This window comes from Amblyomma americanum, chromosome 3 (assembly GCF_052857255.1).
Source record: "Amblyomma americanum isolate KBUSLIRL-KWMA chromosome 3, ASM5285725v1, whole genome shotgun sequence".
Lineage (NCBI taxonomy): Eukaryota > Metazoa > Arthropoda > Arachnida > Ixodida > Ixodidae > Amblyomma > Amblyomma americanum.
The window spans coordinates 208,189,538-208,204,538 of NC_135499.1; the positions used below are offsets into that span (position 1 = coordinate 208,189,538).

General features: G+C 45.7%; 1 protein-coding gene across 1 annotated transcript; it reads right to left on the reverse strand.

The window, feature by feature from the left end:
• Positions 1-1,907: 1,907 nt before the first annotated feature.
• RagA-B (Ras-related GTP binding A/B) lies at positions 1,908-14,769 on the reverse strand. Its single transcript, XM_077659789.1, has 8 exons — positions 14,613-14,769; positions 12,477-12,576; positions 7,987-8,117; positions 6,186-6,344; positions 4,521-4,616; positions 3,630-3,752; positions 3,203-3,410; positions 1,908-2,439 (listed from the first exon to the last, which is right to left on the reverse strand). The coding sequence occupies exons 1-8, from the start codon at positions 14,643-14,645 to the stop codon at positions 2,339-2,341; spliced, it is 951 nt and encodes a 316-aa protein (XP_077515915.1). The 5' UTR covers positions 14,646-14,769; the 3' UTR covers positions 1,908-2,338.
• Between the last annotated feature and the right edge of the window lie 232 nt (positions 14,770-15,001).

A 15,001-nucleotide genomic window follows, 5' to 3' on the forward strand; every position in this document is an offset into this window, starting at 1 on the left:
CTGTTTCCCATTTGAAAAAACTGCATCACATAATGCAGAGCCTCCTGCACGACTTCATTACATGTTCATTTCATTCGCTGCTCAATTTACCCAGGTGCTTAAAATGTAATGGTTTCGAGACATGTAGAACCAAAAATCAATATGTTGAGAAGGTTGTACAGAACAAGCCACAGGTATACAAAACTACTCTTGAGAACAGCTGGGAAGAAATTTCACATTTAGGAAAATCTTGCCAAAGAGCCTCAGTATGTCTCAACGTTAGTAGACTGCATATTTCTGATCACAGCAACTGCAAAACTGAAGTTTAGTTTTTCTATCAGTTTACATTCAGTACAGCATCAATGAAATGCAAACTGGATACAAAAACAGACAACAGAGTCCAGTCACGTTGCACATATTATAGTATACATCGGGGCTTGAAACTTAGTTTCCTGCAGTGTCAGCGTTGGAAAGTGGCTCAAAGGGGGCCCTACAATTTACTTATAACAGAGCGCTGTAACATCTACTATCGATTCCGTACAACATTTACAAGAAAATGCAAAAGGCATTATTTTATCACAGGCTTGCACAAACTGAAGATATTTGGTACGAATTTTTTGTAAGATTGCTGTAGGCACTTGAGGAACTAAAGTGCAAGTAATACAAAAGCATTGCAATTCTATCCTAATTATATTCCAATGTAATTCTAATTATATGCCAATTCTAATTCTATTCTATTCCTTTGCAGTTGGTGTAATTGTAAGTACTAGTACTGATTATTGCTAGTTAAAATTTCGCATTTTCCCGCCTTAGATGATGCCACACCGTTTCGACTAATCGCGAGTTTTGTAATGCAACTTTTTGGGGCCACTTTTCGGGACCGCATTTTTGGCGACGTCTGATTTCCGCTGAGGTGAGACGTCTATTGCTTTCGCATTTATAGAAATAGGATGCATGTGACGTGTGCTTCAGAGGCCTCCACTTTCTCATTTTACTCATCTTGAAACATCATGGAGCAAAACTAATAAGAAAATAGCATACCAGCCATGCAAGTGCATGGTGGTCAAGGTGCTACCTTTGGAGTTTCCCACTATGATCAAGGGGCATCATTTTAGTGAGCACATGCACTGCTCTTGGCATGTTCTCCCACGGTGTGAACCCATGCAAAAATGCAGTTGTGTCACTGGCCCCAGTTAAGTGAAGTATAATCAAGGGGAATAAAAGGATCCATTATGCTAGCTAGACGACACTAGTGTCTGCTCAGGTCTTCTGATACTTCCCTTGTGCCAACTGTTTTCCAACGCACGCAATGGAATGTTTAGGTATGAAGCTTAAATGACTTCTGTACTGAAGAATACATCATAAAAACAGAATTCCCTCAGCTGCCATTGTCCTCAACTTTCTTTGTGTGAAGCTGTCAAAAACAAATACGACATTTTAGATTTGCGCATTGAAACTGCCAAAAAAATAAGTACTAAGAATTGACAATTTAGGATAAAGATTTGGGCAGAACCAAGTCAAATTATAGAAATACACTAAAATAAATGTCCAGAGCTTAAGGCATCAGCAGACCTCAAAGTTAGAAAAATGACTGATTCACCATTCCCGATTAGCTGGCGTCAAAAAATTAGCAGACTTCAAATCAACTGTACCTTGCAGGTCCAGCATAACACATTCTACAATACTTGCGTTACACGAGGGTTAGAAAACCCTTGCATCCCATGCGTTGTAAATAAAAGATGAGGGAAACACTGAAACATGTCAATACATTATACATTTTGAGTCACAATGGCAGACATGTTTGACATTTACTCATTGTGCTTTGCATGTGGGTGGCAATGTGGATGACTTAACGTTTTCTTTTCCGTACTGCCTGCACTGCAAGTTTTCCACCTATAATTTATGCACACTAAGAAAAATGAGCCAAGTCTCAAGATAACGCTTTTATTGGATGTTAATTTGTACAAAATACACATCTCTGAACCATGCCGAACTGTATATCCATTGCCTCAAAGAGCAATGCCCACAACTGCCAACGTCAAGATCCATTTCATTGTCCCAGAGTGGTGGGGTGCTTGAATTTGGGAGTACCCCCAAAGAAAAAATATTTGCCAACAACAACAATAATCCACTCTACATATGTGATGTGACAAGACCCGCCCAAGAAGAGCAAAAAAGGCTCTCTGCAGATCACCTCGACTGCACTTACGTGATTAGAGCTTCAACACTTGACTTCAACTAGGCAGTCCTTGGCCATATGTGGCCGGCAGCACAAGTTGCCTAGGGCCATACTATGCATGGAGCCAGGCAGCTCGTGCGAGGTACGGAGCAGACACAAGCTATTAGGAGTACCTAGGAACTATCGCCTTGCCAACGACTGTGAGCTTGAGCCTTTAGCACTTTCTAGCTTCTCGAAGTGTTTCCGAGCATTCTTGATATTGATCAGGGTGGCTGCTGATGCTGCAAAAAAAGAATAAAGAATTAGGGGATTAAACACCACTTTTCCTCGACAATTGCACCAAATGAAAGTTTAAATGAACCCTTCGCAGTCCAAAACTTTTCTCCACTTTGCAGAGGTTCTGACCCGAAACTATTTCGCCAGTTTTGAGCACCACGAAAGCAAACAACTGTGCAAGAAAAACTCATGAAATGTACATTTTTGGTGTTTCTTTATGTGCCCAAGTCATTCAAGGATATTTGGGCAGCGTGTGGTTTAAGAGATGGCATATCATGCGTAGTAAGGAAAATGCGCACAATCAACCACAGAAAAGCTTGTTGGGCAGTGCCCGACAGCAGACCCAAGCAGCGGGAGGGGCCCAACTAGGGACTGCAAGGGGTTAAACCACAGACTGAGTAGTGCATGTGGACAAAACAGCCAATTTTCACACCTCAGTAGCATTAGGACTGTGGTGCAGCTTAACAGGGCTGTCCGAGTGGTCCAACCCCTATATATTTAGGTTTCAGGTTTACAAAGTGTTTCTTAAATAGGTGGCATTTGCAAGAAATTATTGAGCTACTTTTGCAGATGAGGTCTACATTTGTGACAAAAGGATTTCCATTTTCTGTACACAACCAAACCTAGAGTTTTTAGAAGTTGGTAGAGTCGCCCTTTAACAGGCAAGTTATTTAACAATACATTGGTATACTTGTCACATTGCAGCTGGCCTTTGTAATGCACCAGCAATCGGTTCATCATAGACACATGAGAAAGAGGTACGCTTACGCATTGTGGGGTCAGCCATGATCACCATGATGTACGTGTTTGGGGTGAAGACGTCTATGAAGGCTGCAAAGTTGCTGTTACGCACTTCCATGCTTTGGAACTGGGCAGCCAGCTTGCTGCAGCTCAGCTTGAACTGCTTGATGATGTTGGAGACCTTCTCAAAGCGATGGACATCATGGTGTGGCTTGCGCTGGCAGTGGCTGATTATCTGCTCGAGACAAAAAGGCACAGTTCCCAACCAATGTAATAGGGCCTGCCTAGAGCACTCTTGACAGAAGTCCTATCTGCACCAAGTACTTCTAGCACTTTCCTCAGCGGAGAAAACTGAGGCCAAAGCAGCCACTCTACACAAAATTTCTCGCTTGAGAGACCCCTGGAAAACAGCCCCCACTAATTCTTTTTCGTAGCCACCATGCCATGTACTCACAAGGAAGGTGGCCCGCTCAAACAGAAGAACCTCATTGGCATCGATGATGTTGGTGAACTGCTCCAAATTGCTTTCCAGCTGCTGCACGTTAGGTATGAGCGTGTACACAATTGAAGACCAGGCCTGCACACAGAGGAAGCGTGCTCAGACAAACCAACAAAGCTGTTCATGGTAAGTGCCTGCTGAGGCACAGGAGGCCAGGAAGTCAATTTTATTTCTTGTAATCATGAAGTAAGGTATTGAAGCAGTGTGCACAGGGCTTAAATCCAGGAGATTCATCAAACTGAAAGTTGAATATGCACGTTTGCAACCCAAAACACATTAAAATGAGCAAACCTACACACAGCAGTGAAAGTGTACTACATTTATAGCCATAGCGTGCACACTTTATTTTCATTTGTTACTTTTGCCATTCTATGCTCTAAAATGTACACACTTTAACCAACTTTGTGCTTTTTATCCCCTAACTCGAATCCACGGCCAAAAAGTAGTTCACACTCAGTAAAAATTATAGCCAGAGGGCTCAAACACTGAGCGCCTCACAGCTCTGACCATGATTTTCAGTGCCACAACATCGTTTTATACTGCTCCTTTTTTTTTTCGCCCAAACACTCACTGGAGCTTCAAAAGGAACGAATGATACGAGGCCAGAGTAATATGGTAAGTGTACTACATCTATAGCCATAGTGTGCACACTATATTCATTTGCTACTTTTGCCATTCTGTGCTTTAAAATGTACACACTTTAACCAACTTTGTGCTTTTTCTCCTCCAACTCGATACCATGTTAGGACAAGACACACCACAGGTGCTTATTGTAATATTGCTGGCCTCCTTTAACAATCCCAGGCTGACACTACGCTACTAGCGGGCGAGAAAACTGCACCCTACCTTGTAAAGTGTCTCATCCCATATTGATGTTTTGAAGCACACACACTCCAGGGGCTTGGACAACCTGTTGAGGTCTTCCTGCCTCAGACGGAATATCTGCAGGGAAATAGGCACCAGGAACAAAGCACTGAAGTTGAATAACCAATAAAATCAGCAGTGCTTCAACATGGCTGTTCTGAGTGAACAAACTATATGCAAAGGCACAGTATGGAGCCATAAGCAGGTCAGTCTGGCAAAAGTCAACACATGTAATCAATCGCCGGATGAAGCTGTGGAGCCGAAAATACATATTTTGACTGAAGACAATAAACAAACATACTGTATTGAGAAAAGACGCAGTACACAGCGGTCTTCCACAATACACTGCACTTCTTTTCATGTAATCATGACCACATTTGGTGAAACAGGAATTAAATTCATTAGATCGAAATACTAAGTGAAAAAGCAAAGATATCCTTGCCACAGGCACAAAACAGGGCCTGGAATCCACACTTTGTGCAGCACAGTGGGCACTGTCCATCTTTAATGCCCTGTCAAGGCATTCAATCAGAGGAAACCAAATTACAGTATTCATGAACTATTCAAACTTTCCAATCGTGCAACAAACAAATAAAAGCCACCGCTATTTTCCTCACATTTGCATGTGTGTGTTACTACTTCAATAAACAGTGTCTCAAAAGAGCCAGGCATTTTAACATGTTCACTGCAGAAGCGATTTTTGAGGCCCAAATATCTGTATTGTGGCCCATTAGTGCGCCACCTTTAAATTTCATCGAGTACATGACCCACCAGCGACCAACAAACACAAGCAGCTACTTTGTGCTGCCAGCAAATGGTAGCGACCTTGCGTGTTTTTTCCAGGCTCTTTGAAACTTGCTAAGCTATCCCAAGGATTGATCGCATGACTCAGCATTCGTTGCCGTACAGCTTGCATATGCATCGGCATCGGCTGGTGATCCACAACGCAGTGAACATGTTAAGTGCCGCAACAACAATCAAGATGAAAAAATTACTAAATCCTCCCAGTCAGGTGCATTTAAATCAGTGACAAGGTATACCTGCCACCAGAAGTATTAGTATAAGTGCCCAAGAAGAGCAGAATACATCCAATGCACAAAAAATGACTACCATCTCTATCATCTGTACGCTACACAATGTCCTCCAGAATCTAATAAAGAAGCGAAAAAAATTGCGAGTACAGCTAACATGAGCACTTCTTGAAGGTCACACATGAAACTAGCACTCTGGAAGGCTGCAGCGAAAAGTTGAAAAACAAGAAAACACAATGAACCTTTTATAAAGATTGGTAAAAAGTTGTATATAAGTGGTTGAAAAATGGCACTTCGATCTATAATAAAGAGGCTGTCCATGAACTAAAACATGAAATAAAATGGCTTTTTGGAGCACTAGATAAATGCCATTGTTGGTGCAGGCAAGCTACACTTCAGCAACTCTTGCTTTGGGCTTGGTCCATAATTCTGAGTTCGATTTCTGATACCTTTACACACTCAAAACTATGCATTACTGCAACCAGCAGAGCACCAGTCAGTCAATGTACTCAATTATTTAAAGAAAAAAATACCAGGAAAAAGAGGTACAGAATATATTCCATGCATCTTTTTTCAAGACTAGGATGCTCAGCGACAAAAACAAAAGAAAACACACCCTTTCCCTCTGCTCCTCAGGCACCAGGTCCATTTTGTGTACAAGACAAAAGATCTTGGCCTCCGCTGAGTTCTGCAGAATTGCCTCCAGGCATGACTGGTAGTAGTGCAAGTCTTTCTCCAGTTCCCGTGACTCCACATCGAATACATAGATCAAGACCTGCACGGCATGACACAATGCCTGGTATAGCTTGTTCAAAAAGATCTGTGACATGTGCAAAACACTGAAAATCTACAGTGGCAGTTCGGCTGCACTTGGTCTGTTATGAGCTCATTGGTAATGCATGTTGTTAGTGACTTGAGGTGGCAACCTCCGCACGGCCAACAGCTTTTAGTAGAGCACCGTGGCTGACATACACACAGCAGCATGAGCATTTGCTACCAACGCTGCTGGCCCACCTAAAATAAAACTCGTGTAACTTGCATATACCTATTACTGCTACTGCCACCATGCACTAACCTATGGAGCTGCTTACTTCCACATGTTCTTGCACCATACCTCCGCAGAACCATGTGTACTCACTCAGACTCACTCATAAAAGTTTGGTGAACCTATGGGCAAACTAAACTCAGACTCATTTAGGCTCACAGCTCATGTGGACTCACTCCAACTCACGACTCATCACGACTCACAGATCACTTCGACTCAACTCATTTGGGCTCACTCACTCATCTCAACTCGCAACACATTTGGACTCAATCACTCGTTTCGACTCAAGGCACACATGGGCTCAGAGATCCCCAAGGGGCACGCCCCCCAGCTGACCGAGCCGTGCGACAAAAGGACTCCTGCACCCCCACTCAGCGACATTGTGAAACTCTGTGAAAGCTTCCGACACATCCCCACGCAGCTCATTACTGCACCTAGGTAAACTAGCAACTGGGAAAGGACAAAACACCATCTTCCTCGCTTTCGCAGAATCCTCTTTCCCCTCTATGCCGCCAAGCTGCCGTGCCCTCATGCTTGGCCGCAGCAGTAAAATGTTCATCCCCTCTGCTGCCAGCAAACAAGGAAAAAAAATCTAAGCACATGCCATCGTCATGAAAACACAGACCATGATCTGAACCTGAGATCGGACTCACACACACTACTCAGATCATGATCTTAATGTGAGTTCGGACACACTCACTAGTCAGATCATGATCTAAATGCGAGTCTGAACCCACTTCAACTAAGATCATGATCTGCATGTGAGCCCGAACTCACTCACCACACAGATCATGATCTGAATGTCAGCCTGAGTGAGCCCCAATAAGTCGACTCATAAGTGAGTTAACTGACCTATGTCTTCAACAAATATCAGTGGCTAAATGAAGTGTCAAGTCCCATACAACTGCTTTGTAGACTTTTAAGAATTTCATTTAGTAAACTTTTGAGTAGCAGCACAAACCACCAGCATGAAACCGTCACAATGACAACCAATAACAACACCCCAAATCCAGGAAATGGTTTATGGGGGTTTAATGTCCCAAAGCGAACCAGGCAATGAGGGACGCCATAGTGAAGGGCTCCGGAAATTTCGACCACCTGGGGTTCTTTAACGTGCTCAAATCCAGGAAACGTTCCCTCATCACTGCAATGCAATTGGATTGACTATATCCACAAAGAAAGCACACACACCCTGTAAAATGGAAGCTAAAAAATACCTTTGAAACTGTAAGCTCACTACAACTGGTTGTAACAAGTTCAGTTTTGCACTGAGTATGCCTGTTCCAGGGGTGCACAACTAAAACAGCACACAAACACCATTATAGCATCTGTGACACCTGAAAAATAAGCTCGTCAATGGAATGCGCTTTACCTCAACATTGCGGAAAATGGTGTCCTTCTGACTGGCAAAGTAGTTCTCCATAAAAGCTTCCTGCCCGCCACAGTCCCACAAGTTGAGGACCAGGTTGCCAAGGAAGCGTACGTGTGAGTGCTCAACATCAACTGCAATGAGAAACCCACACTAAGTTTAGGGTGTTCATTGCTACATGTGCAAGCATAGCATAAAGACGTCAATTCCACGTACACAAATAGATATGATAAAATATTTATGGCTATGTCCATGCTGACTAATAGATAGAATTGCACCAGCAGTTTCAGTGGAAGCAGCAACAGCTATGCATGTGGGAACTAGTATTTGCTGCACGTCTTGCCTGCTTCTTTCCTCTGTCCTGCATCCCAGTTGCGCTGCATCTGCCCATCAAATCGACTAGATTTAGGGAAGCGAGCACTGTTACCATGAATTACAATGGCAGAGTCGGAGCACTGTTGGGACAATGTTTTCTGCTCTTTTCAGGACATAGAATGGCACTTGAGAGCATGGGCCTCATTTTCCAAGGGCACAATAGGGAGCAGCCGCCGAGCCGAGGTCACTCCAAGGAGCAGTCCTTAACTGCTCTCCTGAAATTGGCAGAGCAGAGTGAAAGTCTGCATGATGTCTTTAATTACTGGCATACTACTAGGCACCAACCCGTCATTCCTTGCTAAGGCGCCTCACTGTCTCCAGCCCATAGCAGATGGTTTCATCATAAAGCACACCTCACTATCACTGAAACTTGTAAACAGAGCTTGGCATCACAGCACACTAGCAAGTTGAGCATGGCCAGCAATTTGGAAGTATGCAAGTGTACAGGCCTTTGTGAAGCGTTTTTGTTAGCCAGACAAGAAAAGCCCAAGAACATGGAGTACGATAGATGGGAGCATCGACTTGGAGTGCAAGAATGCATTCGATACACACTGAGAACACCACACTGGCGTCAGGTGCTTGCAATTCCCTGTGCTCTTCCCCGCCCGCTCCCCTTCACTCGCCGACACATCTTTATGCATGGTTTTATCACCCTCCCCGCAAGTACCACTAGGTTGACGCATCACCTGTCAACATCCCTGTGAAACAAAATGCAGCAATGAGCAGCGACCTGGGAGACCGGAGCATTCTACCAGGCACCCTGACTACCTAATAACGCTTCTACCAAATGCTCCACCACCAAAAAAAAAACTGTGAGCTCTTTCCAGCAGAATCAGTTCTCCTGTTTATTTCTCTACATCGAAGACTACGGGCTTCACCGACACAACATGTGCAAGCATTTGTAACTTCTCTGGCTGAAGTGAAAATGTCACAAACCCAGACCTTAAGTGAGTGCTCTCCATCGAATTCAGTTGCTTAGTTGCAAAATAGGCAGCCTGCTCTCGATCTACCATTGGAAATCACTGAAATGTATCGTAACCCCAACAACAATAAGTGTGAGGTGCAATGCATTTACACAACTGAACACACTGGACAGGAACACAGCTCCAGGTGTCATTTTGACGTTGACTATAAGTACCATGTGCACACATATTCAGGCAGGCCTTTCTTTCCCCATGATTGAGGACTGCTGAACTAGGTCGTGCTCATAATTGGGCTCTGCTTAGATTCAGATTTTCCCTAAGAAATAAAACAAAAATTGGGAGCTCCAAGTATGCTGAGAACTTGGGTGTACAATAAGTCAAATGGTGAAATCAACTGCAAGTAGTCAAATGTAACTTGTGAGTAGAAATTGTTGCAGACTAATGTGTAAATCAAAGGACACAAGTATCTCATGTTGTCTTTATGCAGTTGTCTAATGTCCAGTCCTGCAAACAAAGCCAACTACTTGCAGTGCTAGACTACAAATATGCATATCAATATTGCCGCACTTAGTTTAGCCATCACGCTACCGGCTCCCCCGTGCGGTCTGTCTTCGACCTTTGTCGCGCGCCGGACTTCGTCCTCTTCTGCTCGGTGCTAGGCCCTGCCGGCTACGCTCTGCGCAGTGTGCTCGCCAGGTACTGTTCTGCCAGGGATTGAACGTCCTACCGGCGTCCGTGACATTTTTGGTGGAGGTGCTGGGTACGATCTATGTACGAAGAGGTCCCAGGAACCTCCAGCGCTCAGCCACACACCCTGGACACGACACCTGTCCACAAGTCAAGCCGCCGCTTGAAAGGCTTAGCTCCCGAGTACAATCCCCTCGCCGCGCCGTCCCGCAAGATGACCTCTACGGTGGCCAGCCAGACCTTCCAGCAAACTGTGAGTTCGCCACTGCTGCTTCTTCATTCGCCTCGTACGCCCGCGCCGTTTCATGGTGACAAGTTTGAAGATGTGGAGGACTGGTTGAACGGGTATGACAGGGTCTCTGAATTTAATCTGTGGGACAAGGACCGCAAGCTTCGGAACGTCTACTTTGCCCTCCAGGACGCCACCAAGACGTGGTTCGAAAACCACGAGTCCGCCATCCACACCTGGCAAGACTTCCGGCGCCAGTTGCTGGATACGTTCAGCAGCAACGAGCGGAGGTAGCGTGCTGAATTGGCCCTGCAATCGAGAGCGCAGCAGCCAAACGAGAGCGTGGTGATGTTCGTGGAGGACATGACCCGGCTTTTCAACCACGCTGATCCTTCGATGTCGGAAGCCAAGAAGGTGCGCCATTTGATGCGGGGCGTCAAGGAGCAATTGTTCGCTGGGCTCGTGCGCGATCCTCCGGCTACAGTCGCCGATTTTGCAAAGGAGGCGGCAGGCATGGAGCGCGCCTTGCAGCAGCGGTTTGCGCACTACGGCCGTTCCTCAAACATCACTGCTGTGGAGTGCCACATGCCGAGGCCCGGGGATGAGAACACCTCCCTCCGAGAGCTCATCAGGAGCATCGTTCGCGAAGAGCTGCAGAAGCTTCGCTCTGTGGAGCAGCCTCCTAGTGTCACCGCCATCTCGGAGGCTGTCCGTGACGAGATACGCCGCACGGTGCAGCCCACTCCACCGCCGCCACCGCCAGCGCCCTATGTGATGACATACAGCGAGACATTGCGAAGTCCTGCGCCACCACCGCCGGCGTTCTACTCTCCTGCCCCTACCGCGCCGTCCCACCGATTCCCGCATACGACAGCACTGCCAGACGACCGCCCACCCGTCACGAAGGCAAACATGTGGTGAACGCCGAACAACAGGCCCCTGTGCTTCCATTGCGGCGAAGCAGGCCACATCCGTCGTCACTGCCCGTACCGCCAGATTGGCCTGCGCGGATTTTTGCCCGACGCACCCCTGCCGCGCTATGGTGAACGACCCCGCGAGATTGATCAGTACCTAGCGGCCAACGTCCCACCTGTACCCACTGCCCAACGTCAGTCCAGGTCACCGTCGCCTCGACGGTTTTCTTCACCAGTTCGCCAGTCCTACGTCCGGCAGTCCTCCAGCCCGCGGCGGGAAAACTGAGGACGGCAACCCCCGGAGGTAGGGCCGCCGTCACCGGACATAATGACGAACATCCTCCGCTCACCGACGTTAGCATGCGACCCGACCTCCGACCCCACGCCGCGACGACCTTTCGACGCCCAGAGACGCCTTTTTCGCTTGACGCCTCAATTGGACAATCTGAACGACCCTTAAGTCCGACGACTTTTCGACGAACGGAGACGCCTCCGCTTGACGCCCCAACCCGACCGCGAGAACGATCCCCTAGTCCGACCTCCCTCACACAGCGTTTTTCTGACGGTGACCAAGCTTCGGCTGAAATCTCGGTCATCGTTGATGGCCGCCGCGTGACTGCTCTCGTAGATACCGGCGCCGATTTCTCCGTCATGAGTCGTGGTCTGACGCTTGTCCTGAGGAAAGTACTGACACTTTGGCCTGGAACACACATCCGGACAGCTGGAGGCCATCTGGTGACACCGCTTGGCGTCTGCACCGCTAGAATGGAGATTCGTGGTGTCACCTTCACTGCCTGCTTCGCTGTGTTGGCTCATTGCTCGAAGGACCTCATCCTCGGGTTAGATTTTCTTCGGGAACACGGTGCGATAATCAACCTCCGCGAACTTGTCGTGACGTTCTCACCTCATTGTGCCATAGCCGACAGCAGCGAGGCCGACAGGCCTGTTTTTCGCGTGTTTGATGACAATGTCACGCTACCACCACGCTCCAGTTTGTTTATTACGGTGGAATGCTCCAACCCATGCACTGCTCACGGGGTTGCGGAAGGTAACCTGTCGTTATGCAAAGGTACTGTTCTGCCAGGGATTGAACGTCCTACCGGCGTCCGTGACAATATGCATGTGACTAGAAATTTATGTCAATGTCTGAAATAACACAAACAGCGGAGAAGCAACAGAAAACTGCCCTACTGCTCATTACTATGACTGAAACCAGTTGCACATGAAACACAAAAATTGGTGTGCCCTAAAAAAAAAACAGCACAGTGGAGTTTTCCCATCTGCTTCAATCTTGTCTGGGCCATGGTATCACAACAGGAAGCAGCAGCCAAAGATAACAGCTGCGAGAATTCCACAGGCACTCACTTGTGGCGCCCAGTCTCCGTGTGTCCCTTGCAATGTAATTGGCAAATATGATGGAGCGCATGCTCGTTTTCCCCGAACCACTCTTGCCCATAAGCAGCACCTGAAATCGCAGGGAATGAATGAAAGAATAAGCAAGTGCCAAAAGGCCACACAAGAAAAATGTCGACAGTTGTCAAACCACTTTTGAATGCACCGACAGGAAAACTACAATTACAGATGGCAGTTCGTTGAAGCTGTTATGCATAATGAAGACAATATATGGGTACTTAAGAAAGTGTGTTTTCTAGTGGCAAACTTTAACATGAGTCCACACTCACTAGTTCTAAAATGCATTTTGTTCGATAATTTTACCGCACAATGTGAAACAACAGTACTCCCTTGAGAAGTAACACATATGGCTGACAACTTCAATCACTCAGCTATGTATTCCAGCCTGTAAACCAATGCGACTGCAATAAACGTCGTTGAAAGCAGCCATTTGCCATGTCTTGGGAAATGTTATTTTAGTCTCACGTTCACCGATTACCTTGACTCAAAATGATTTTTTTGCACGTTGTACTCTATCCACTGCATATTTTGTCAGCTTGCATCATTCTTAGCATTCTGATGTTGTTATACATGCTCAGGAATTGCTTCGTACTCAGAGTACATAGCAGTCAGGTTATATATAACACAAGAGTAACATTAAAACCAACAGCACCTGATTGAGCACATTTTGGATCACACCCGACAGGTAAAGTTTAAAAACCAAAAGATGCATTGAATAGCTGCAACATTAACAAGTGCACCTCACAATATGTGAGAAAGGTTTCATACTGCTTCATACCTTACTGGGCTGAAAGGTCTGACATGAGTCAAGTCAAGCAAGTCTGCTTGCTAAAGAAACCAGCCCTTAACTCCAGAAACTACTTCTCGTTTGTTCTTCAAGCTGCTTCAGAAGGATGAGTGCTTAATGCAATGAAATGTAATGACCCTCTGCACCAAAGTACGGTTCGAGCTAGTTGGCCTATGCTCATCTTCACCAACCAGTGCGAAACATACAGGGCCAAGAAATAACAACAATATAAACATCGTGGCGCTAGTCCACATCACTTGCATTTCTTCTCCCTGCATGCTTTACACTGCAGTCAAGATGACCCTCCACCTATCTGGCGCACTGTCAAATTTAAAATATAAATGCTTGATGCACAGTTGTTTCCTTGTGTTTTGGTGCAATATGCTGACCACTAGCAAACATAAAAAGAGTTAAAACTGCACATGCAACACATGCTTTGTGTTTCTGAAACTGACAAATTTCCTTCAGTGATTGCCACACAGTGCCTCAATAGAGCACCTACAATTTGTTAAGCATTCTAATTTGACAATAATATCATGCCATTCAATAACATCATCACTCTCCTTGTTTTCACTGATGAACTCAAGAATAAGTAATAATCCTTTTTGTGTGGCTTTAACGTCGTCATGAACGCTGCAATACGGCTCTAGTACCACAATATGATAAAACGCAAGCCATGGTGGCTTTGGTACAAATGGAAATCAGCGTTCCAAATCATCCCACCAGCACAACGGTTGTTGTATGTAAATGTCACAAAGCTTGTATATATGTATTTCCGTGTTGTAGCTTGTATTATCTTTCCATTTTTTTTAATAGGCTTTTCCTTGTTAAAATAATCCGCACACTGTCGTTCCAACAGAAAGCAAGAGCACAGTGCGCGCTTTAAGCAGTGCAGTTCTTCGATCTCCAACATTAAAAGGGGAAGTTTAAATTCCAAAGTAAACTACTTATGAACAATGGGTGATCGATTTTCTAAAGCTGCCTGCAGGAACAGTGTAAAGATCGGCGCGTTCACTGCGATGGTCAAAGGTAACACCCAGATACGACAACGCGGGCGGAAGGCGTGTCTTTACGCTCACGTGCGTCTGCACTGTGACCTGTCAGTTGCCAACAAGTAGATAATAAAGAACTCCAACGCTGCACACCGCGGGATCACCTGCTGATCAGACAAATGTCAGGATACGGTGCAACGAACGTCGCATTGCCGCATGAAGAGCGTCGGCAGCAGCGAAGCTCGTCCATTTCAAGAAATCACCGCAAAAAACTATTTACGACGAAGGGAAGCGAGCAGAAACAAACACCTTTTTCTTCATGGCGCTGGATCTGTTTTGCATCCGAGTCTTCTAAATTTCTTTGGACGAGAAATTAGCGCCGACACCGCCAAATTCAAGCACAACCCGTGGTTCCTCTCCTATCAAGCAGCTGGGTGAAGCTCGTCTTGTGACTGACAAAAACAGAAAAACAGACATACAGCAAAGACTGGAAAAGGCCCCCTCTAGCGACCAACATGCGTTACAAGAATTCAGTTTTGATTTCATTCTCAAATTAAATGCAGTAGCTGACCTCAATTATTTTTCAAAGACATTGTTTTCATAAATATTCAGCTACATTATTAAAGGCGATATTCTATCAATCCCGCAATGCGACATTGGGTAGGTTTGGGGTGGAGAGTACGAGCTGGTATAAAAGC